This window comes from Cloeon dipterum, chromosome 2 (genome assembly GCF_949628265.1).
Source record: "Cloeon dipterum chromosome 2, ieCloDipt1.1, whole genome shotgun sequence".
Classification (NCBI taxonomy): domain Eukaryota; kingdom Metazoa; phylum Arthropoda; class Insecta; order Ephemeroptera; family Baetidae; genus Cloeon; species Cloeon dipterum.
In genome coordinates, this window is record NC_088787.1 from 7,984,879 (window position 1) to 8,010,522 (window position 25,644).

The 25,644-nt window shown below is 36.1% G+C and overlaps 3 protein-coding genes across 3 annotated transcripts; 2 read left to right on the forward strand and 1 right to left on the reverse strand.

The window, feature by feature from the left end:
• The first annotated feature begins 477 nt into the window (after positions 1-477).
• Positions 478-2,294, forward strand: LOC135937191 (small ribosomal subunit protein uS12). Its single transcript, XM_065480287.1, has 4 exons — positions 478-521; positions 759-918; positions 1,037-1,221; positions 1,929-2,294. Exons 1-4 carry the CDS (start codon positions 518-520, stop codon positions 2,009-2,011), a joined length of 432 nt encoding a protein of 143 aa, XP_065336359.1. The 5' UTR covers positions 478-517; the 3' UTR covers positions 2,012-2,294.
• A 10,842-nt stretch (positions 2,295-13,136) lies between these two features.
• On the reverse strand, positions 13,137-15,051 carry LOC135936040 (small ribosomal subunit protein uS12). The gene is made up of 4 exons (XM_065478722.1): positions 14,909-15,051; positions 14,512-14,671; positions 14,209-14,393; positions 13,137-13,502 (listed from the first exon to the last, which is right to left on the reverse strand). Exons 1-4 carry the CDS (start codon positions 14,910-14,912, stop codon positions 13,420-13,422), a joined length of 432 nt encoding a protein of 143 aa, XP_065334794.1. The 5' UTR covers positions 14,913-15,051; the 3' UTR covers positions 13,137-13,419.
• Positions 15,052-15,289: 238 nt separating this feature from the next.
• On the forward strand, positions 15,290-20,524 carry LOC135936039 (protein kintoun-like). The gene is made up of 6 exons (XM_065478721.1): positions 15,290-16,079; positions 17,140-17,389; positions 17,449-17,574; positions 17,634-17,693; positions 18,239-18,417; positions 19,649-20,524. The coding sequence occupies exons 1-6, from the start codon at positions 15,430-15,432 to the stop codon at positions 19,818-19,820; spliced, it is 1,437 nt and encodes a 478-aa protein (XP_065334793.1). The 5' UTR covers positions 15,290-15,429; the 3' UTR covers positions 19,821-20,524.
• Positions 20,525-25,644: the final 5,120 nt, after the last annotated feature.

The following is a 25,644-nucleotide window of genomic DNA, read 5'->3' on the forward strand; positions in this document are numbered from 1 at the left end:
ACTATCTGAAAATTTCCGTTTTCGAAAATCGTGATTTCCCAAAAAAGTCCCCGAATTTTTTGCTCAAAATTTCAGGTTACACATTATGAAACACCCCTAACAACATATGTAAAATTCAGGATGGAGAAATAAAGTCGGTAAAATTGACAATTACCCTTAAAAGTCTCCCGAACACACACACACATGCAAAAATCGTAATTTGAACTTGGCGCCAGTTTTGCTCGGTAGGTATCGGGAGGCATCGCTGGCTGAGGAGCAAACCGGAATGACGCATGCGCTGTTCCAGTCTAGACATCACCAATTGTTTTTGACTATCGATATAAATCGATATATATCGTCTGAAAAAATATCGATGTTAAAATATCGTCCTATATAACCTATGTTAAGCCACAAAAAACATCGAAAAATATCGTCAGAAAAAATATCGATATTAAAAATCGATTTTTATTTGGCCATGTCTATTCCAGTCGGCCATTTTCGGTTTTCACTTCAGCCTTGTACGTGACACACACGCAACATGGGTAAGCATTTTCTTGATTTTCTTGAATTAAAACGCCTTTTCAAGCCGATTTAACGTCAGGACGGTTCGAATTATTTTGTCCCCGTCATTATTTCGATTAATCGCGTGGCTGCGCTCAATAATTCACGGATTAAGAGCGAAAATGTGTGTCGGCATTTGGGCGGCCACGTGTTATGCATGGGGAAGCGCGTCTGCCGCTATGTCACTTGTGGATATTAATAGTTTTTCGCATCTTCAGGCAAGCCCAGAGGTTTGAGAACGGCGAGGAAACACGTCAATCACCGCAGGGACCAACGATGGGCTGATAAAGATTACAAGAAGGCTCACTTGGGCACAAGGTGGAAGGCCAATCCCTTCGGAGGCGCTTCTCACGCAAAGGGAATCGTCTTGGAAAAAGTGTATGTACTGATAAAATAACTAATATTATGTTTTAATCATTTCTGCCAGGCAAAGCCCATAAATATGTATTTAATGCTGTAATTTACGAATGGGATTGATTTTATTGCTCAATTTCAGTGGTGTAGAAGCCAAGCAGCCCAACTCTGCCATCCGCAAGTGCGTTAGGGTACAGCTGATAAAAAATGGCAAGAAGATTACGGCCTTCGTGCCCAGGGATGGCTGCCTCAACTACATCGAGGAGAACGATGAGGTGATGGTGGCTGGATTCGGGCGTAAGGGCCACGCCGTCGGTGATATTCCCGGTATGTGTTTCCCACTTCCAGTATTATTTCTGCTATGGAATTTTTTTTAAATGATCCGCTTTTATTTTAGTGTGATTTTTTTACTTCTATAAATGATATTACATGTAAATTTAACCCTAGCTGACCATTTTTTCATCTACTTCTGACCGAAAGTGCCCCAAAATCCAATTGTTTTAACTTAACCGGCAACGCCCTCTTATTGAGCAAAAGAAATTAATTAAATTACTTCCGGGGTATATTTTTTCAAGTTGCAGATTTTTGGAAGGGTCTGTGTTTAACCTCATTAAAATTCACCAGTTTAAGTAGCGTAAAAAACCGCCTATATTCAGAAAGCTGATTAAATATCCAGTTTTATTCCTAACCTAAAAAGCAAATTTTTCTTAAATTTACTAATTTTGCACAAAATCCGTCTGAAAATTTCAACTGGCCCTTTGAGAACCTTTAATTTTTTCCTAATCAGGATTTTGCAGTGAAATTCACTCATTCCTCTTCCAAATTGCTAATTAAAAAAGTTCTAAGGCAGAGCTACTGTGGGTTTTGTCTAAAGACCCTACAAATCAGCTGTGTCTTGTCTTCAACTAAAAATTAACTTCCCCCCCCCCCCCCCCGTAATCCATATAATCTGAAATATTTACACAAATATTTTAAAGAGTTAATTTTTTCCAACCATGACTAATTTTCCTATCGTCTTTTTCTCTGTTCGACAGGCGTCCGTTTCAAGGTGGTTAAGGTGGCTAACGTTTCGCTCTTGGCTTTGTACAAGGAGAAGAAGGAGCGACCTAGATCATAAGTTTACTCTAATGTTACTCTCCATCCAACACACAAACGGTCGGTCTGGCTCGCCTACTACAATTTCTCTCCTCTTCATCCACGGGATACTGGGTGAGAAAAGAAGTGGCTGGAGGACGCAAATCATTCCACACATTGAAATAGTGCATTCCAATTTGGACTCTCTGTCACTATGCATTCCGTAATAACCTTATGAGCTGGATTTGACATCATTGTTATCATTTCATTGTTTCCCAAGAGCTATGTAAATATTTAAAATTAAAATGAACCTTGAGATTTTAAAAGTTGACTTTATCTGTTAAAATTTTTCATGAAGCAATTAGTGCACAGATTTTGCGAATAGGTAGGCAATCAGGGATGAACTCTTTTGGCATAAACTAGAGGTGTCAGAAGCGTGAGTTAGAGGCGGCTGGTGGTTTAGCAGCAATTTCGGCTCGGCGATGTCAGTTAACGAAGAAAAAATGAGTAGAAATCACAGGTCGGAAGATACCATAACTTACAATGAAGCCCTTAAATTTTATATTGAGCTTGATCTAATTAGTCCCAGTTTCAGCCATTAAACTAAATTAATATGTCATAAATTTAAATCTAAAATTTGTGCTGACCAGAATTCCGGAAAAAAATAGTCAACATTTTTTAATTCGTCAAGCTGCTCGGTAAAACTTTAAATTATAAAATAATAACGTGCTTACAAGGCTTCTATTACAAAATTCCGCATCTTTAACACAGGGGTTAAAAATTCCTTTGCTTCAAAAGAGGAAATTTTTAAAATTATCATTCGATTTTAAGGCTCTATTTATTGCAATTATTAGTTTTTGTTTTAGGTGAGGGAGCGAAGAGGCGCGTCTGGCTCTTTCTTAAATAATATTTTATTTATTTTTTGAAGTCCCAATCTTCCGACGCTGCGTACAAAAATATGAGAAACTAAAATACAATTTGCCTACTTTACAGGGGCTCGCACAATAAAACGCCATTATTTTGAACTTCTTGCTCTGCTCTGCTCTGCCCGTATAATTAAAATGAATTCAACGCTTTGAATATTTTCGTGCGAAAAATGCAATAAATTTAAAAATTTTACAACAGTATACGGTGGTGCCATCTGTTGGCGGCTTCGAACACTATGTGCTTACGCAACTGGTGAATTGCCATTTTTACTTTCATGAGCCTATTTTTTTACAATAAAATACTTTGTTTCGGTATGTTTGGGCTTTTTTGTGACGTAACTTCTATATTCTTAAAATCAGCAATTTCTGTGTTAATCTGTTGAATCCATTAATACCATTAAAAGGAAAACAAATGGCGTCAATTATTGCGGAAAATTGTTAAATAAAGGAACTGTTAGGGTTAGTTGTGAGTTTAATTATTTTGAACACTTTATTACTATATGCAAGTAAACTGGGATTTTTTTTTAATTTGACGGCGTTTGCTTCAAGAAATAAAACTCGTTAGGTATTCAATTGCGATTAAAAGCCAGTTTCTGGGAGATTTATTGAAGTTAAATTCAATGTGACAAGAGAAATCAGAGAGATCAATCAATGTGTAATTGTATTTTTTAAATCTCGGTATAGTCCCATTTTTCATTCTATCTGGGAAAAATCGCGGAGAGCTCTTCATGATTTAAGATAATGGCCCAAAATATTATCCAGCGAAAATAAATAGAATAAAAAATATTATATCTAAATATAAAACAGCTCGGCCAAGCCCTCAGATTTTTTTTAAATTGTTAAAATTAAAAATAAATCTATTAATTTGTTAATCTTATCAAAAAAATTGTGCTAAACTAAAATTTTATCAGAGCCCCGCAATATTACCTTCACGAGTTAAATAAAATAAACAAAAACCAAAACAGTAGCCTTCTTTGGTTAGTTTTTTACTTCTTTTCGGGGTTAATAATCATATTCATAAATATTGTGGAATTTTTAATCGACTTTGCTAATTGTCAGGTTTAATTTACCTTGCCACCAGTTGGATGATTTAGGGAAGATTTGATAGAGACTGAAGATGAAGAAATAGGTCTCCAAAAACTTGCACTTATAAAAATCATAATTTATTTCCTTGAGGAAAATCAAAAGATTTAATTCTTGAAAATCAAGCGATCTAATTCGTCCCAGTTTCAGCCATTAAACTAAATTAATATGTCATAAATTTTAAACAAATTTGTGCTGACCAGAATTCCGGAAAAAATTATTATAAAATAGTTTAAAATTATTAAATTAAATCTGAATGTAATTCGTCAAGCTGCCCGGTAAAAATTCAAATTATAAAATAATAACGTGCTTACTAAGCTTCTATTACAAAATTCCGCATCTTTAACACAGGGGTTAAAAATTCCTTTGCTTCAAAAGAGGAAATTTTTAAAATTATCATTCGATTTTAAGGCTCTATTTATTGCAATTATTAGTTTTTGTTTTAGGTGAGGGAGCGAAGAGGAGCGTCGGGCTCTTTCTTAAATAATATTTTATTTATTTCTTGAAGTCCCAATCTTCCGACGCTGCGTACAAAAATATTTAGAAACTAAAATACAATTTGCCTACTTTACAGGGGCTCGCACAATAAAACGCCATGATTTTGAACTTCTGTCTCTTCGCTCTTTTTTCCATTGCTCTGCTCTGCCCGTATAATTAAAATGAACTCAACGCGTTGAATATTTTCGTGTCTCCCTCCTTCGATACTCGTACCTGAGCAAGGAACACAGTTGCCAGCCGGTTTAGTTTTTGGTGCGTGCAAAAAATATTGAAGTTGTCGTTAGCCAGTGCGTCAAGGCAGGGCTGGCTGAACTGTGATTAATGATATCATGCAGATTTTTACATCATCACATTCCTTTGATCATTGCTTCTTGTCCTGTTATTTTTATTTTACTAAACAAGGGGATCGCTATAAATTGATGGGTGTTAAGTGGCTAATTTTTAAGTAAAGAATAGAAATAATAAAATTAAATAATATGTGACATTCAAGCCAGGCTCTCAATTTTAATGCAAAGAATTTAGATTGAAACGAAGACAATCCCGTTGAATCTTGCTTAAAAAGAACAATGCGCAAAACTGAGAGACAATTAATAAGTTAGAAAGGAGACAATGGATTGAACTTAAGGTCAGACTGTTTATACATTCAAAATAAATTTGTATCTCAAATAAATGTTGCATATTATTATACATAACCTGACAGCTGTTTTTTCGGCCTTTTTTTAGTATATGTCACTAGTTCTTGTCTTGAGATTTCCCAATCGTTTGAAGTTTGAACAAGCAATACAAATTTAGACCCTGAGCAAGGACCTTTTTTTAGCACATTGTGGACAAAACTTTCGCCAGTGAGCAGCTCTTGGATTAATTTACCATTTTGCGATGAGCATACAAATCTGAAAATCAGAACTAACAAAGTAATTATTGTGCCTTCGATTCATTCGAAAATGTAAAATTTCCGTGGCCAATTAAATGGATGCGGTGCATTTTCGGGACAGTTAGAAAATTTCCCCGGCCAGAAGATTATCTTCTCTCTTATCCATCCGCTTTTAGCCACGCGGGATTTCCGTTCGTGCCCAGACGATTCCAAAAGCGCAACCAAAGCTGACACTACATGCAGAAGTTTCCAGTACAACTCTTACAAAAAATGTAGAACACCTTGATTTTTTAACAATTAAATGCATGAAATTCTACATAATGTGCAATAAACAAAAGAGGAGACAGTAAATAATCAAAGTTTGACGATTTCTCCATAAATTAACATACTTTGAGCCTCGATTTGTATGGCAGATTTAAATTTCTATCTCGTCGATATTGCTCGTCATTTTTTTGTTGGAGAAACTCTGTTTGAAAAAAAATCAGATTTCAAGTAGAGAGACAGTGCCAAGAATTTGAAAATCATGCTAACTCTGCCGCCATTAAATGCAAAAAACTGTCATCTCCTAGATCGATTTTGGATTTCACTTTATTCTCAAAGGAAAAAAACGCATTCAGTTACAAAGATTTTTCGCGGTTTTGCACCAATCCTCATTTAAATAATTAACACAGTACTCTATAGCCTGATGATACAGGAAAAAGAGATATAAAAATATTGTATTGTGTAAAGCGTTTTATATTTTTTAAATAGTTTTATTCTATTCTACTATAACTTTGCAGTGACTTTTCTAAAATATTTACAGGATGTCTATATGCATTGGGAACAAAGAATTTCCAGGATTTTCCCATATCAATCCTTTGTTGACAAATATATTGAAGTCTCTAAAATTGTTAATAATAAAAACAGGCGTAGGAGCTATTGACGAAAGATTTATTTTTGTAAAATTTCTAAAGAAAAATTACAGCACTCAACAGATTTTCGACGAGATCTACTTATTAATTTAGGATTCATCTCAATCCTGAAAAATGATTGATTATGCGCAACAAGAATATATATCTCTACAAATTTTACTAGCAGTACCATTCCTTTCCAGAGTAAAATAGTGTAAAAATTTTGGTAAAAATCACATTTGAATCGAGTTGCGCGTGCTTTCCACCCCCGGCGGCGAGTGACCTTCAGTTTGGTCCATTGAGCAGAAAGCCAGCCAGCGAGATCTGCGGAGATGAAAGAATAATGGAGAAAAGCGAGAGTGGAGGCTGGCGGCGTGCGTGCCCCCACCGCCGATTCCTTCCGAGATATTTAAGCGGCGGCCGGAGGGTTCGCGGCTCGAGTGTCAGCGTTCCGTCCGCCCAGAGAAATACCACCAGCACTCTTCTCTCCCGCAGTCTCTGATTCTGTGGTTCGTTTTTCCGACCGCTAACGAAGATGGCCACAGAGCAGAAAAACGCCGCTAAGGGCGAGGCGGGGGCGGCATCGGCGGTGGCACAAGCATCCAACACCGTCGAATTCGACGACCTGCTGCCCCACCTGGGCGAGTTCAAAAACCAAGAGGGAGTTTTAATTGTATATATTTTTCACAACCTCCCTGTTAAGCAAGAAGGATAAAATGAATTTTTTCATGTTACTTGGAAGGCCAAGGTGCGAGAATGTTTGATGGTAATTCCGAACATTCTACGCATGGAAATCCCGACCACCGGGCTGTCGACCGATTTTGTTTATTCGTATAGTTTTAAGGGGCCCAAAATTTTTTTCTTCGATTTTAGACGGTCAACAGTTTGTTTCTTTATTAATTAGAGGACATGGAATAAATGGAAGACATACGAGACCCAATACCAAAATTTATTTTTTTATGCCTTGGTTTTATTTCGGGTGGATATGATTTTACGAGATACCCCAGGTGCCATTCTCCGTGGATTCCCGGGGGATCCTCCTAGAACGGGCGAGGGGATTCCCCCGAGAATTGGCGAACTTAAACTAGTGAAATCTGCCCGTTGGTGCGATTAAACACATGCATGTCGGTGGTCGGTGTCACTGGTCACTGTTCATAAAATGATGATTTAAGAACAAACCCCCCACTTTTTCACCCAAATTTGGGCAGTAAATCGACTTAGAACGAGCGAGGTGGATCCCCTTCGAACTCGTTCCACCTCCTTAAAAACGCTCAGAAATGTCATGATATGAAGAAAAAAGCGATAGTAACTTAATATTTATTGATCTTGTTACGCACTTAAGTCACAAAACTTGCTAATTAGTCAATTAGTTGAAGTTAATTAATGCCATTCAGAGCGGTGTTTTAATTTTGCCGCGCAACGTTTTCAGCCAGTCGAGTCGGTTCATTGGCAACATCGCTCCCCTCCTCGCAATCACCTCGCCCACAAACACGAACAATAACAAAAGCTGATCAGATGTTGTTATGGGATTTATCTTTGATTTTTTGTCTTGTGATAATTGGTAAAAGATGTTTCTCGTCTTGTGTAAAAAGCCGAGGATGATGCGGATTAAAGCGATGAGGAGGAGGCCGAGGGATAAAGCGTGTTCAAGAAAGGTTTTTCTGGTCTTGTCCTGTCCTTTTTCCGGAAACCAATATCTTGTCCTGTTCCTGTTCGAAAATTTGATTTTCTTCACCTGTCCTTTTCCGTCAACTTATATTACTGTTTTTTTTTCTTCTGATTTTATGTATTTAATTCGTTTAATTAAATTCCAATCTATATATTACAGAATGGTTTTTTAGCACTTAATAAATATAGTAACAAATTCTACTACAGGGTTATCAGTTTATATTTGTACTAAGATTTTTGTGGAAAATTTTGGGACGTTGAAAGCATTATTTAAAATCAATTTGATCATGTCTCCAAATTTATTAGCATGAATTCCTGTTTCAATTTCTTGTCTTCTTGGAAACCGCTCTAGAGGAACGTGCAGAGGAGTATGGTGAATAGTAAAAAGTCATATTAATTTGTATAAATTTGCAATGTAATTTTGACATTATTTACTTCGTGCATGTAAAGGGAAATTTAAAAACAAACAAAAGAGGTCGGGATGTACTTTATTAATAACGGAATTGAATCGATTGTACACCATTCAAAAAATTTAAACAAGCATATATATCCTTCTTTTGCGCTTCATCAATATAGAAAAATGTCTTGTAAACTGGTTAAAAATTCAAAACACTGAAAACGTTGAATGATCCAAAGTTTTTTTATTAATTTTTAAATGTGCCAGGATAAGTCGGGTCCGACTGACTTTATATATCCTTTCGAAAAGCAGCATTCTTTGCTAAAAATGCAGCCAAGGTCCGGTTCCAGTCACCGCTGGGAGGCTGTCTAGTTCCGGTCCGGCAAGGAAATAGGATCCGCGAGAGGCCGCCCGCCGCCGCCGCCGCCGCCTCTACTTCCGCGCCTCCGCTTTTTCGCCGCTGTGCCCAGAATACCTACTGACTTCATTATTTTGGCAATACTTTATATATGTTGTGTATAAAAGCTTTGCCTCTTTCACGTTGTATTTTCATTAATTGCACCAAGTTGATTTTATCAGCCCGCCCGGCCGATCGGCTCAGGGTTATGTTTTTGTGCGCGTCTTTTCTGAATCTCATTCTGTTTTCCTTCCTTCCTTTCCTCATTGCTTCATTTAGGATAAAACAAAAGGTGGTTATGTTCGTCATTGTTCCACTCAGGGTTGCAAGTAGAGAGAACTAACTCCAGAAAGTTTTTTTTACGTGCTTGCTCACTGTATTGTCCGGAAAAACAAATCCGGAATTGTGTGTCCTCCGGAAATATTTTTAATCGCGGTTTGAGGTTATTGGAAAACCTAATTAACTAAATTCTGTCTTGCCCTTGTCTATTCCTGTAAAATTTTTCTTGTCCTGTCGCATCATCAGGAACAAATCCAAAAGTCCGGTTCCTATTTCCTTGCCTGAAATATATTTCTGTAGTTGCAAAAGACACAGCTAAAATAGTTATTAAAAACTTCGGTGAACTATATAAGAGAGTGTTTTATTTTAAATAATTTTCGAAACCTTTAAACGTGCACAAAAATTTTAAAGTGATTTTTATATTTAGATCATATTTGTACTGCTGACTTTTATTTATATATTTTTGTTTTTTAACATGATTGGAGGGATGAAAACACCGAGAATTTGTTAAAACATAATTTTGATAGTTCTAAACTACATCTTTTCATAAGAAAAATTGTGAAAATTTAGCAATAATGGTTTTTTCTTTGTTGGAAGGTGATTTTGATTTCTGAGAAATTTTAAGTAATTATTGCATTTCCAGCATATTTTAATCTCTTTTGCGTAATATACAAACAACATTCTTAGGTTAACACACGGGTTAACAAAATAAAAATCATCTTTAAACCTCTATAACTACTGCAGAAAAAAATGAAAACGGAAAATTTGTTGAGAAAAAAAAATAAAAAAAAACTCTAGATATAATGATTAAAGCATATTTTCAACTTTAAAAACCGAGTTAGTTTAATAAATGTTTTGTGTGCGAAACAAGTACTTAAAAACCTTTGGAAAATGCGAGATTATAATTATGTTCATTTTTTTGTTCAAATCTGGTCAGGAAAAACATATTTAAAAGCTCATCCCTCATCCATACTGCATATGCACCGCGTCCATTTAATTGGTCACGGAAATTTTACATTTCCGAATTAATCGAAGACACAATTATTTTGTTAGTTCTGATTTTCAGATTTGTTTGCTCTTATCACAAAATAAAAGGGTAAATAAATCCAAGAGCCAAATGCAGTGCTGCTCACTGGCGAAAGTTTTGTCCACAATGTGCTAAAATAAAAAATGTCCTTGCTCAGGGTCTAAATTTGTATTGCTTGTTCAAACTTCAAACGATTGGGAAATCTCAAGACAAGAACTAGTGACATATACTAAAAAAGGCCGAAAAAACAGCTGTCAGGTTATGTATAATAATATGCAACATTTATTTGAGATACAAATTTATTTTGAATGTATAAACAGTCTGACCTTAAGTTCAATCCATTGTCTCCTTTCTAACTTATTAATTGTCTCTCAGTTTTGCGCATTGTTCTTTTTAAGCAAGATTCAACGGGATTGTCTTCGTTTCAATCTAAATTCTTTGCATTAAAATTGAGAGCCTGGCTTGAATGTCACATATTATTTAATTTTATTATTTCTATTCTTTACTTTACAATTAGCCACTTACACCCATCAATTTATAGCGATCCCCTTGTTTAGTAAAATAAAAATAACAGGACAAGAAGCAATGATCAAAGGAATGTGATGATGTAAAAATCTGCATGATATCATTAATCACAGTTCAGCCAGCCCTGCCTTGACGCACTGGCTAACGACAACTTCAATATTTTTTGCACGCACCAAAAACTAAACCGGCTGGCAACTGTGTTCCTTGCTCAGGTACGAGTATCGAAGGAGGGAGACACGAAAATATTCAACGCGTTGAGTTCATTTTAATTATACGGGCAGAGCAGAGCAATGGAAAAAGAGCGAAGAGACAGAAGTTCAAAATCATGGCGTTTTATTGTGCGAGCCCCTGTAAAGTAGGCAAATTGTATTTTAGTTTCTAAATATTTTTGTACGCAGCGTCGGAAGATTGGGACTTCAAGAAATAAATAAAATATTATTTAAGAAAGAGCCCGACGCTCCTCTTCGCTCCCTCACCTAAAACAAAAACTAATAATTGCAATAAATAGAGCCTTAAAATCGAATGATAATTTTAAAAATTTCCTCTTTTGAAGCAAAGGAATTTTTAACCCCTGTGTTAAAGATGCGGAATTTTGTAATAGAAGCTTAGTAAGCACGTTATTATTTTATAATTTGAATTTTTACCGGGCAGCTTGACGAATTACATTCAGATTTAATTTAATAATTTTAAACTATTTTATAATAATTTTTTCCGGAATTCTGGTCAGCACAAATTTGTTTAAAATTTATGACATATTAATTTAGTTTAATGGCTGAAACTGGGACGAATTAGATCGCTTGATTTTCAAGAATTAAATCTTTTGATTTTCCTCAAGGAAATAAATTATGATTTTTATAAGTGCAAGTTTTTGGAGACCTATTTCTTCATCTTCAGTCTCTATCAAATCTTCCCTAAATCATCCAACTGGTGGCAAGGTAAATTAAACCTGACAATTAGCGAAAAGTCGATTAAAAATTCCACAATATTTATGAATATGATTATTAACCCCGAAAAGAAGTAAAAAACTAACCAAAGAAGGCTACTGTTTTGGTTTTTGTTTATTTTATTTAACTCGTGAAGGTAATATTGCGGGGCTCTGATAAAATTTTAGTTTAGCACAATTTTTTTGATAAGATTAACAAATTAATAGATTTATTTTTAATTTTAACAATTTAAAAAAAATCTGAGGGCTTGGCCGAGCTGTTTTATATTTAGATATAATATTTTTTATTCTATTTATTTTCGCTGGATAATATTTTGGGCCATTATCTTAAATCATGAAGAGCTCTCCGCGATTTTTCCCAGATAGAATGAAAAATGGGACTATACCGAGATTTAAAAAATACAATTACACATTGATTGATCTCTCTGATTTCTCTTGTCACATTGAATTTAACTTCAATAAATCTCCCAGAAACTGGCTTTTAATCGCAATTGAATACCTAACGAGTTTTATTTCTTGAAGCAAACGCCGTCAAATTAAAAAAAAATCCCAGTTTACTTGCATATAGTAATAAAGTGTTCAAAATAATTAAACTCACAACTAACCCTAACAGTTCCTTTATTTAACAATTTTCCGCAATAATTGACGCCATTTGTTTTCCTTTTAATGGTATTAATGGATTCAACAGATTAACACAGAAATTGCTGATTTTAAGAATATAGAAGTTACGTCACAAAAAAGCCCAAACATACCGAAACAAAGTATTTTATTGTAAAAAAATAGGCTCATGAAAGTAAAAATGGCAATTCACCAGTTGCGTAAGCACATAGTGTTCGAAGCCGCCAACAGATGGCACCACCGTATACTGTTGTAAAATTTTTAAATTTATTGCATTTTTCGCACGAAAATATTCAAAGCGTTGAATTCATTTTAATTATACGGGCAGAGCAGAGCAGAGCAAGAAGTTCAAAATAATGGCGTTTTATTGTGCGAGCCCCTGTAAAGTAGGCAAATTGTATTTTAGTTTCTCATATTTTTGTACGCAGCGTCGGAAGATTGGGACTTCAAAAAATAAATAAAATATTATTTAAGAAAGAGCCAGACGCGCCTCTTCGCTCCCTCACCTAAAACAAAAACTAATAATTGCAATAAATAGAGCCTTAAAATCGAATGATAATTTTAAAAATTTCCTCTTTTGAAGCAAAGGAATTTTTAACCCCTGTGTTAAAGATGCGGAATTTTGTAATAGAAGCCTTGTAAGCACGTTATTATTTTATAATTTAAAGTTTTACCGAGCAGCTTGACGAATTAAAAAATGTTGACTATTTTTTTCCGGAATTCTGGTCAGCACAAATTTTAGATTTAAATTTATGACATATTAATTTAGTTTAATGGCTGAAACTGGGACTAATTAGATCAAGCTCAATATAAAATTTAAGGGCTTCATTGTAAGTTATGGTATCTTCCGACCTGTGATTTCTACTCATTTTTTCTTCGTTAACTGACATCGCCGAGCCGAAATTGCTGCTAAACCACCAGCCGCCTCTAACTCACGCTTCTGACACCTCTAGTTTATGCCAAAAGAGTTCATCCCTGATTGCCTACCTATTCGCAAAATCTGTGCACTAATTGCTTCATGAAAAATTTTAACAGATAAAGTCAACTTTTAAAATCTCAAGGTTCATTTTAATTTTAAATATTTACATAGCTCTTGGGAAACAATGAAATGATAACAATGATGTCAAATCCAGCTCATAAGGTTATTACGGAATGCATAGTGACAGAGAGTCCAAATTGGAATGCACTATTTCAATGTGTGGAATGATTTGCGTCCTCCAGCCACTTCTTTTCTCACCCAGTATCCCGTGGATGAAGAGGAGAGAAATTGTAGTAGGCGAGCCAGACCGACCGTTTGTGTGTTGGATGGAGAGTAACATTAGAGTAAACTTATGATCTAGGTCGCTCCTTCTTCTCCTTGTACAAAGCCAAGAGCGAAACGTTAGCCACCTTAACCACCTTGAAACGGACGCCTGTCGAACAGAGAAAAAGACGATAGGAAAATTAGTCATGGTTGGAAAAAATTAACTCTTTAAAATATTTGTGTAAATATTTCAGATTATATGGATTACGGGGGGGGGGGGGGGAAGTTAATTTTTAGTTGAAGACAAGACACAGCTGATTTGTAGGGTCTTTAGACAAAACCCACAGTAGCTCTGCCTTAGAACTTTTTTAATTAGCAATTTGGAAGAGGAATGAGTGAATTTCACTGCAAAATCCTGATTAGGAAAAAATTAAAGGTTCTCAAAGGGCCAGTTGAAATTTTCAGACGGATTTTGTGCAAAATTAGTAAATTTAAGAAAAATTTGCTTTTTAGGTTAGGAATAAAACTGGATATTTAATCAGCTTTCTGAATATAGGCGGTTTTTTACGCTACTTAAACTGGTGAATTTTAATGAGGTTAAACACAGACCCTTCCAAAAATCTGCAACTTGAAAAAATATACCCCGGAAGTAATTTAATTAATTTCCTTTGCTCAATAAGAGGGCGTTGCCGGTTAAGTTAAAACAATTGGATTTTGGGGCACTTTCGGTCAGAAGTAGATGAAAAAATGGTCAGCTAGGGTTAAATTTACATGTAATATCATTTATAGAAGTAAAAAAATCACACTAAAATAAAAGCGGATCATTTAAAAAAAATTCCATAGCAGAAATAATACTGGAAGTGGGAAACACATACCGGGAATATCACCGACGGCGTGGCCCTTACGCCCGAATCCAGCCACCATCACCTCATCGTTCTCCTCGATGTAGTTGAGGCAGCCATCCCTGGGCACGAAGGCCGTAATCTTCTTGCCATTTTTTATCAGCTGTACCCTAACGCACTTGCGGATGGCAGAGTTGGGCTGCTTGGCTTCTACACCACTGAAATTGAGCAATAAAATCAATCCCATTCGTAAATTACAGCATTAAATACATATTTATGGGCTTTGCCTGGCAGAAATGATTAAAACATAATATTAGTTATTTTATCAGTACATACACTTTTTCCAAGACGATTCCCTTTGCGTGAGAAGCGCCTCCGAAGGGATTGGCCTTCCACCTTGTGCCCAAGTGAGCCTTCTTGTAATCTTTATCAGCCCATCGTTGGTCCCTGCGGTGATTGACGTGTTTCCTCGCCGTTCTCAAACCTCTGGGCTTGCCTGAAGATGCGAAAAACTATTAATATCCACAAGTGACATAGCGGCAGACGCGCTTCCCCATGCATAACACGTGGCCGCCCAAATGCCGACACACATTTTCGCTCTTAATCCGTGAATTATTGAGCGCAGCCACGCGATTAATCGAAATAATGACGGGGACAAAATAATTCGAACCGTCCTGACGTTAAATCGGCTTGAAAAGGCGTTTTAATTCAAGAAAATCAAGAAAATGCTTACCCATGTTGCGTGTGTGTCACGTACAAGGCTGAAGTGAAAACCGAAAATGGCCGACTGGAACAGCGCATGCGTCATTCCGGTTTGCTCCTCAGCCAGCGATGCCTCCCGATACCTACCGAGCAAAACTGGCGCCAAGTTCAAATTACGATTTTTGCATGTCTGCGACGTCTGTGTGCTGGCTGAATTTATTGCTCGTCAAATGAATTTCATGACAGGAAAATGATCTCTATATTTAATTTTCAACAAATATAAGTGATAATCTTGTATAAATTCAGTGTAAATAACGAAATCCCATTGAAAACTTGCTCGTCGTGCATCCAACATCTGGTGGGCGGTGCTCCGTGCTCATCTTCGCGATTCTCGGCCTGTGATTGGTGCACATCATCAACACACGGAGCTAAACGTTCTAGAATTCCGCAGTTAGAAACAGCGGAGAGCACAGAGAGTTGAAAGAAGGTCAAATCGCCGTCACGTATACACTGCCAAGTTTTCACTTTTCCCGTCTGGAAAATCAGCCGAAAATGTCTCAAACAGCATCTTTACGGACCGGTCGCGTGAGCCGCATCCAGTTTGGGGACAATGTCGCCTGCGAGAACACGAAAAACTGGCTCATGGACTCAGAATCCCTCGGCTGCGGCGGCTGGGCGTCGAACCCGGCCGAGGTGCAGCCCGAGGGCCGGTACGTGCTCAAGGTGTGGACGCAGGGCCGCGAAAAGGTGATGATCAACGTCTGCGCCGAGCACGACGGCCTGCTGCACCCGCGGTCGGTGCGCGGAGGGTTGGCGCTGCCGCACTCCGTCAGCCGGCCCCGCAGGGACACCGACCTGAAGAAGCAGCCGTGTAAGGTGGTCGACGTCACCTTCGGCGGGCACGCCCTCGCGCTCGCCGACCAGTCCGACTTCTTCAGGCAACACCTTCACCTGGCCGCCCTGAACGCGGCGCAGTCGGCCCTGGGGATGACCCTGCAGAAGGACCGCGTCGCCACCCCCAAGCTCGTCTGCAAGGGCAGCCCCGAGGGCTTCCGACTCGCCCGGCTCGACGACGACTCCAGGCTGGAGGTGTCCGAGGACTCCGCCGGCTTCTCCGTCCGACTGCACCTGCCGAGCGACCACTCAGGGCATCGACTCACCTACTCCCTGGCCCAGGACTATCTGGAAGTTGATCTGAGAAGGTGATCCTTCTATTTGTGCAAATTTTATGGCTTTCGATTTGCAATTATTTCGCTATCGAGGTAATTATTATTATTATTTTTGTTTAATACCGATCGCGCACGACTCTTGTAGAAGGGCGGTTGGCCAGCAGCCAGAATTGGGTTGTTGACGCAGCTGATGTTTACTCTCAATCTTTATCTTCTCTTTGTTGATCTTTGCCCTCTGAAGAATTTGAACACAGTTAAGACTGTACCTACCAAACACATTTATTATTATCATTCTATTCGTCTGAACTACTACTACGTATCGGTTGAGTGATATCTTGATTTTTTGCTTCTTTTAGGTGCTAGGTTTAGATTATTTCGAGATTTACTCTATTTCAGTTGGGCTATTTTGGATCATTCATTAATTTTGCTTCACTGGAAACTTCTGCGTTTAAATTTATAAAATTTTTTGTCAAGCCGTTTCTGATTTTTATCGCTTCACCACTTGACTTAATCGATTTCCTGCGCTTGATTTTCAAGAATTAAATCTTTTGATTTTCCTCAAGGAAATAAATTACGATTTTTATAAGTGCAACTTTTTGGGAGACCTTTTTCTTCATCTTCATTCTCTATCAAATCTTCCCTAAATCCTCCAACTGGTGGCAAGGTAAATTAAACCTGAGAATTAGCGAAAAGTCGATTCAAAAAATTCCACAATATTTATGAATATGATTATTAACCCCCAAAAGAAGTAAAAAACTAACCAAAGAAGCAGGCTACTGTTTTGGTTTTCTCCTGTCACATTGAATTGAACTTGAATAAATCTCCCAGAAACTACCCTCAAAATAGATTTTAATCGCAATTGAATACCTAACAAACGCCGTCAAATTAAAAAAATCCCAGTTTACTTGCATAGTAATAAAGAGTGTTCAAAATAATTAAACTCACAACTATTCTAACAGTTCCTTTATTTAACAATTTTCCTTTTCTAACACGCTCAAAGCTATTTACTAATTTCCCTAATTTCCAATTTAAATTTCAACCACTCAACATTTAAGGTCTTGTTTAACCATTTCTTTTTTAATTCTGAATTTAGCCACCAAGTCGTGATTCACCTGCCGTACAAAGTACAAGGACTGAGAGAGGAGCCAAAGTATCTGCAGAACCAGTCGAAACTCGTGTTCCACATGTTGAAAATCGGCAACAAAGCTACCAAGGCCGGCTTCTTCTTGGTGAACCAGCCCGTGTCCCATTCCGACTGTGAAGTTGATGAGATAACCCAGAAAATCGGCGACGTGCACATGGAAACCGGAAGCACCAGCAGCGGTGGCTCCGACGAGGAGAAGGTCCGATCCGAATAACTCTTGTTTGAATTTGGCATTAAAAGCTGAAATGTCCTATGCAGACCTTTGCTCACGAAGATGACCTCAGCAGTACTGAAAACAACTACCAGAAGTCGAAAGAGCCGTCTGAAAAACTGGACAACCAAAAGTGTGATGACCAAAGTCAAAACAGGCTCAACAATATCAATGTAATATTGAATTCTAATCGAATTTGTTGATTTCCAACTTATGGTTTTGTTATTTATAGAAGAGGCTACGCATTTTGGCTGCGAAAACAAGATCGATATCAGAATCCAGTGATGATTGGGTGAGTCTCTTGAGATAAGAGTGAGAGCATAGATCAGGCCACCTGCATTATTTTTATCTCGGGTGATTAGGCCAAGTGAAATGGCTTGGAAAGTGGCCTTGGGATTTTTGAAATTTATTCTCTAGTAATTTTCAGGGCTTGCTAGACAGATTTTAGGGCAGGAAATATATTTTTCTTTAAGGCAGCAGATTGTTGCTGAAGCCTTGCATGGTATGAACCATTGGAATTTACAGATAATAAAGCAGTGTTTTCTTTCAACGGATTATCACCTAAATTCCACTGAAGCCAAACAAGACTTAACGACATTTATACTCTGAATTCCAACAGGGAGAGAGATTGAACATTTTGATCGATTTTTGCTTTTCTCTAGATTTTTGACTAAAGGTTTTTTCAATAGTTTCATTGCGTTCAAAGAATGATTACAAAGGAATGGTTTATTAATATTTAATCTACATGATTTTTTTACAAATTTCCTGCGCTTAAAAATACATCCACCCAAGCTTAACGTTTATTTCATAATAAAATTTATATTTAATCTTTTGCAGTCGATGTGCCAAAGTCCGTGCAAAGGCATTCTCAAGGGCAGCTTCTCCTTCTCTGGTGATTTGGCAGCGAGCTGTGAGCTCAGTGAACAGAATGAAGAGACTGCCCGCGAAGGGGGCTCAGCCAACTCTGTCAAAAAGTCCGTCTCCTTCAGCGACGTCATCTCAAAACAGCTCTTCAGGTAATATGAAAGAAAATTTATGAATAGATTCAAAGGTTGCATCAGCTTGAATTTATTTAAAAATGTGAAATTCTGTCACATTCAATAGCTTAGAAACATGGAATTTTGATTCAGAAAAAGTAGCCTATTAAAATCATAAAAAAAACCGGGGCTTTATCAATAAAACCAAATATATGTCGCCCCCAATCGATACTTATGTAAAATTTAATTTTACTCTCAATTTAAACCCTTGAAATCAAAGTTTTTCTCCCCATCCATGCATGTTACTAGTTCTTGGGAAGCTTTGAAAATAAACCAGGGGAATTTTCACTTAAAAAATGCGCTAGAGGCATGTTATGATATATTTACTACCAAAAATCATGAACGTCATCCTTCTCATCTAAAAAAACCAATTTACAAGAAAAAAAATGAAACACAACGAAAATTCCCAAGTCTTCTAATGGTATTGCACAAATCCAATGATATATTCCACTCAAATCTTCATTAGCCGAGGACTGTTTTGATTTTGAAGAAGCCATATTTTGTGAGGTTGCGAGCTTTCACAAGCTAAGAGTAATGGGATTCAAATTAGCAGGATTTAAAGCAATTTAAGCCAGTGTCAAAATTAAAAATCTCTTGTGCTCTACTCTACTCCAATTGTTTTCAATTTTCACCACTTTTTTAAATTTAAGCATTTAAAATCAGTTTAAAATCAAATTTTATTATTTAAAATAGTGATCGTCTCATTTTACTGCCCTCAAATTAATTTATTTGCTCAATTGTGCTTTTTAATTAGCGTTTGTCAAAGCAATTTACTTCCAAGATTCACTTTTTTTAATAAATTAAAAAAAAAATTCACCGTCTGGACCTGTCAACGAGGACCGTTTAGAAATTTATTTATTTTTATTAAAATCGCCATCGTCACTTAATATTTTCTGAAATACTAAATTTAGAGAAAGAAAATGTTGCATCCGACAAAATCGTGCCAAGAATTCAAAAGGGTGTGTATGTTCTCTTTTATGCATAAAAAATTATGGGTTTAATTCATGATTTCAGCAAACAACTAAAAAATAACTACTTCCACAGTTAAATTTATTTTCCGTCCAAAATTATCACAAAATCATTCATAATCAATTAAACAGATCCAATCAAAGCAAACCAGTTTTTGGGGCAAATCACGCACATACAAATAAATAAAATTTGCTGAGTGAAAGCGATCGAACAGATGATTTATTGTGTGTTCGCGTTTTAGAGCGGACTCGAGCATCCTGGGCCAGAGGAAAAAGAACCAGCGCAAGGCGCGCAACAAGAGGAAGAGCAGTCAGCGCAAGCACACGACATCCGAAAGTGAAGATGTGACCTCCGAAGCCGAGACCTCTAGCGGCAAGGAGGGCCAGGAAATGATGTTTGACATCGACATGTAACTGAATGTGATCCCACTAGTGATACACTCCTGTCGTTGCATTTTAAGACTCCGTAGTCGTAAATATTTTTGCACAACCCCCCTCCCCCTCTCGCCCCTGCAGGGTATGGAAAGGATTTTTTTACTTTTCGCTTTTCTCCCCCTTCCCCCAGTAATTATTGATAAACGAATTTTAAAAGATTCTAGTGTTCTGTTTTCGCTGTTAGAACATTTTTTGTTCACTTATCTGTCTTAATTCTACTTAAAAAAAGCACAGCTTTTGGCCTTTGGCCTTTTTTGTAAAACTTGTGTAGGTCTTTCAAGACTAAAAAATTAGGGTGTCGAATTCATATTCACTTATAAAATTGTGTTGTTTAAATCTTGTCAAAATTGGTGCAACTTGTCTTTTATATTATCTTTTTGTGCCATTATTTCACTGTCAAAGAATATTTAATCTTAAAAGGATCACTGTGAAAACTGCTGTCTGAAAACCTTGTATATTATATTGTTGGAATTTTAGAAAGGGAGTTATACTATAAGTAAATAAGAAGGACTGTCAACTAACGTATTAGATACTTCAAGAAACTGCATGGTTCAAAGCTCGACTACTTGAAATTATTAAAGTTATATATATCTACATTAGTAAACTCCTGCATACGGAACTGTTTCGCACATACTTCGGTGTGTTTCTATTCTTATGTGGAAAATAAACAATTAAAATTAAAACCCTCGTGTCTTTTACTGAAATATTTCCTCTAATTTTTTATCTACCTGGATTTCCAGCTGTCAGACTACAAGGTTAATTTATCACGGCGTAAGAAGAACTAAATAAAACTTCATTAGAATCTTAATGGTCGTGATGATCAATTATTTTTTTCTCAAGTTCCCTGAGCCATTGCGAAAACCAAAAATGAAGGCCAGAAAACTTTAAATTTAAGAGTACTAAATAATATTCCTGGGCAAAAATATTGATAGCTTGAGAAGAAAATAATTATATTTCAAACTAAATTTTGGTGAATTGCAATTAAGTGGACGATCTCCAGCTAAAGAGTTAAGAAAAAAGTTGATATGCTGTTTATTCCAATAGCGCTTGATTTTGTGATTTTTTTTAATTTGAACTGGAATCATTTGTGTAGTTTAGGTGATGATTGCTCTATCTTTTATCTTTCATCCTTTTTGAGTCAGCAAGCGTCAATGCGTTCTTGTTTCTTGACTTTCAACGATTGCGAAAAGAGGTAACTAAATTAGTGGCCTTTATATGACAAATAATCCTTTTAAAAAAGTGAAAGTGCAACCTGTCAGCTGCAGCAGAGGATAAAGGCCGAGACCCCGCACGCGCATGATGACAATGCAAAGGGGGCACTGACCGCTCGGATATTTCATTCATTTCAAATAAAGGAGAGAGTTACAATGGTAAATAAAACCTTTACTAACGCCGATAACTCCTTTAAATTCATGCCCCCTGGGTTTATCCTTGCAAAATGTCATTATTTTCCTGGTAGCTAAATAATTATTGAAATTTTTGCAATTAAATAGGTGATAGAATTGACAAATTATTGTAAACAATTTACAGATGTTTAATAAAAGCTTTATCGCATAAGATTTTTAGATCTCTCACATTAATTATGTACTTATTTGTTAGACGAAGTTTTTTGTAATAATAAAATTTTGGCAGAAAAATAATAAATTATTTAACCAAAGAAAAAAATTTGGACACGTCTAGAGAACACTGCTTTCTGGAACATTAAATTTCTGACAGACCTTATAATTATTTAAAAAGTGATTTCATTATTTTAGAATTTGAAGCATTTTTTTAAATCATTATGTGTGCAATTGAAGCAAATTTGAATAATTTATCTGTAAATTTCTGAAATGTTTTAGTTGTAAAACAAGACAAAATTGATTTGAATCTGTTTCCATCCCATCAGCACTCATTCCACTAACCTAATTCACCCAGCAACAGTAACTCTAATTGATTTCTTTTAATTTAACAAGATCGTGATCGTTATTATACCATGAGGAAAGAGCTATTACAAACTTTTCAATGTGTTAATAATCTAGCTAACTTTTAACGCGGCGGTCAATCTTGGATGTAAGTAAATCAGAAAGTTCCTCCATTGAATATTCTCACGGACCAAACTGTGGATGAGAGGGGAAAATAAAAGAAGGGAGAGAGCAGCAGCAGCAGCAAGAATATTATTTTTCCCGATGTGTGCGTTGCGAACGGTTCCTGCTGGGAGGTTATGCCACCCGCTGAGCATGATCGTTGCGCGGCACAGTTTCCAGCTCAAATGTAAGGCGAGCGAGCGAGCAAATGAATTTGCTGATCGAGTGTTATTTCCTCCCACGCGACAAGACCGGCAAATGAACTTGAAACTTGATTTATTTGAAATTGAAGTTTTTTTTAAAAAAACTTTTGAGCGAACGATTCTGTAATTCGTCCTGGTCCCGGCAAAATTGCGCAATGTTCAACAAACACCCAACTTTTCACTGTCGAATTGATTGTTGACCTTTTGTTGCAACAAGGAAATTCGCGTTTGGTTGGTGAAAGTTGCGCAGTTTTACCGGGAACAGGACGAATTACTATCGATTGACAAATAATATTTTACATTTTTTTTTATAAAATATAAAATGGGGACGGGAAAGCAATTTTTTCCGAGATTTTACAATCAGTTTTGAAATAAACAATAACATCCATGTTGTTTTTATTAATTTCTTACATATAATATTTTGAATTTTTTAAATACTGGCAGTACAATCTTCAAAAAGTTTCTCATTCAATCTCAAGATTTTTCATTTAAAAAAATTCTGCTTCTGATCTAGTCTTTATTTCGATGCGGGTAAAATTCAAATTTTAGCATAACTGTAAGAGATCCACAAATTAAAAGTAGAAGAATTATTTAAAAATTCGTGAGAGGTTAAAAAAGGAAGATCTTTCTCCTCATTTTTTCAATCATTCATAGAGAGATGTTTTACGAATAAAAATGCACGCCTTGTGCAAGGATCAGTGCAATTTTATTAATCAGGGGTCCTTTTTTTAAAATAAAATGGCTGGAAGTTAAACATTCTAGTCTCTTTATAATTAGAACATAAACCTCATTGCATTGGTTTTGATTCCCAAAACTCCTTATTGCATCGCGATAGTAATTTTTCTACTGTAGTGCAGTGTGAAATGTCTACTTAGAGTACCGTGTGCAGAAAAGAATTGAGATAAATGAGCGTCGGCCAGAGCTGCGAAATTCAGTTCCGCATCGACTCGCAGTCGAGCTAGAGTGCATCTCCCCCCGAAAAGAGGCAGTGTTTTGGAATATTTCGTGTTTTTCAAGACGTTCTTCAAACAATTGTGGAGCAGAACATCTGGAATTTAATCTTCTAATTTTAGTGTCGTGCAAAAAGTGGCGAAAGTGAACTACCAGAAGTGTGTGTTCCTACTTTATTTGTTAATTTTAATTGATTTGCGTGTTTCGGCTCGAATTTTTGGTCCACGTGTCGCGAATTCCTGGTGCTATATAGTTGTCAAGAGCGATTGGAATCGTTGGCAGACGCCGGGACCACTTGATTTTAATCAACCGAGACCTTGGCCAAAGTTAATCACCGCGATTTATTAAAGAAAACGCTGTCGGGCTCAACCACGAACAATAGAGAGCGAGGCAGTAAAAAACTTATCTTATCTCTCAAGTTTGAGCGGAGAAAACAGTTATATAAAATACACGTGAGTTACTTTGTAATAAAATATATCCAAGGCGGTGCAAAATTAGGGATTTTTTTTTTAAAAAATGTTTAAAAGCCTAAACTAAATAATGCATGTTCAAATGAATGTAGTATGTGATTGACTGTCAAAAAAATTTAATTTTTCTAAAATGTTGGCTGCAACAAAGTTTCAAAATGTTTCTGGAGTGTAACTAATCTACGACATGAAGTGTTTTGTTTGCTCTTGCTGCACCCACGATGCTGATAAAGTGTTCAGTTTAATCGATAACAAATGGAGAAAATAGCCTGCTTACGTTTATCAAATAAGAGAGCTTCTTCTGAATTGCTGTTCAAAAATGTCCTAAATAAGAGTTGCACGAATTTGTGCAAGTTTATTTTTTTTAAGATTTAAAAACTGTCTAATTTTGTTACAGGTCATCGTAACGCATATTTTTAGCTGTGCAAGGATATTTCTTTACCTAAATATGTGTAGCCCTATTTCATAAAATGATAAAACAGAATTAATTTTATATGGTACAATTTCCCTGATGTGCCATGGATTTTAGGTTATGTAATAAGTGATGCACCATTTTTTTTTCTAAAATTTCCCTAACAAAAACTGCATTTTCCACTTTGCGAAAATTTTACTTTATGAAATTTGATTCTTTTTTAATTATCCCCTGAAATAGGGTTGCAGGTGACAGCCGAAATAAGTATAGGCATAAATAAGAGGACAAATATTATTTAAACTAGAAATGTCTGGATTATTTCTGTTATGAACGATTCCTCTACCGTTAAATTATAGGACAATGTCGGAATCCATTGATCCCAATCAGATATTGACCCTGAATCATTAAAATTTAAAAATTTCAAAACATAATTTTTATGAGATAATAACAGAAATGATTGTGATGAATAAAATCTGACATTTTTCTAAGTACACTTTAATTTCCTCTCCCTCCAAATCCCGTTGGAAATTATTGAACAGTTATTTTTAATAAATTTAAATGACTTGAACTACTCGGTAGTTATCAACGAAGCAGTCCATGCTAATTCATATCACTGTGGTTTACATTTGATTTAAAATTTCTTAGATTGGGAAATATGTATATTTGTGTCATTTTAAGGCATTTACATTAATTGCTGATTTTTAATCTTCTTTCCAAAGGGAACTCTGTTGTATTTTTGATATAATTGTTTCGTTAAATTTAGTTATGACGAGATCCAATTCGAGAAAAAAATTACGACGGGTTTGTATTTAAATTTCATTGTGTGACTATTTAAGAGTAAATAATAATAATTTAATAATTATTTTAGTCGTGGTTTTCCGAAAAAAATTGTAATGTTGGTGTTGACAAGATACTCTATTTGATTTATAAAGGTTAATTTGACTGTCGTTTATCATGTACAGAAAATAAAAAGTGGATTTGAAATTTTGTCTATTTTAATTTCTACCTCTTACTCGATCTTTACTCGCAATTATTTAGTCAAAATTTATTTATTTTTTTGGCAAACAGTAAATTTATTTAAGAATAAAAAATGCTCAAACGGTTGATATTTAGGCAAAATTTGCTGATTTTGGGCAATCAATACCTGGGCTGAAAAGGACTCACACATGATATAAAAAATTCTTAATTTTTGTTTATGTTCCCATAAATAAGAAAAATAGAACTCATCCTCGTGCTTTGTACATTATGTAATTTCTAGTATATACATTTGGTATTCTAGTGTCTATGACCGCTATGCAAATGTGTAGGGGCAAACAAAAAGTTGCATGTCGCTTGCGAGGGTAAGAATTCTATCGCATTTCACATTTGTGTTTGGTCTTGTGATTATGCAGGCATATTTAAGGAGTCTGTGCGTCTGTTTTGACACACACTGTACAAATTGTTGCTAACAAGTAACTCATATACGAACGCACTTCTAGTTCTTATCAGCACAAGCAAACGATAAGTAGTGTAGCTGTCCTTAACACTTTGGGATAGGGTTTCGCTATTTAATGTTGCGTAATAACAACCGGGGACTGGCCCAACAATTACTAAATGCTCTACACGAATGAATTAAAATTTTATTTTAATCGAGCAAAATTATTTTGGCGCTCAAAATTATGTTTTCAAATTCAATAAAAAAAATTAGCAAACAAAATTAAATATCAA

Bases quoted from the DNA above. Each gene is read 5' to 3' on its own strand.
- LOC135937191 (XM_065480287.1), top strand. The intron at 919-1,036 runs GTATGTACTGAT...GCTCAATTTCAG, and splicing joins GGAATCGTCTTGGAAAAAGT to TGGTGTAGAAGCCAAGCAGC. The intron at 1,222-1,928 runs GTATGTGTTTCC...TCTGTTCGACAG, and splicing joins CGCCGTCGGTGATATTCCCG to GCGTCCGTTTCAAGGTGGTT.
- LOC135936040 (XM_065478722.1), bottom strand. The intron at 14,394-14,511 runs GTATGTACTGAT...GCTCAATTTCAG, and splicing joins GGAATCGTCTTGGAAAAAGT to TGGTGTAGAAGCCAAGCAGC. The intron at 13,503-14,208 runs GTATGTGTTTCC...TCTGTTCGACAG, and splicing joins CGCCGTCGGTGATATTCCCG to GCGTCCGTTTCAAGGTGGTT.
- LOC135936039 (XM_065478721.1), top strand. From the start codon at position 15,430: ATGTCTCAAACAGCATCTTTACGGACCGGTCGCGTGAGCCGCATCCAG. The intron at 16,080-17,139 runs GTGATCCTTCTA...TTCTGAATTTAG, and splicing joins CTGGAAGTTGATCTGAGAAG to CCACCAAGTCGTGATTCACC. The intron at 17,694-18,238 runs GTGAGTCTCTTG...AATCTTTTGCAG, and splicing joins CAGAATCCAGTGATGATTGG to TCGATGTGCCAAAGTCCGTG.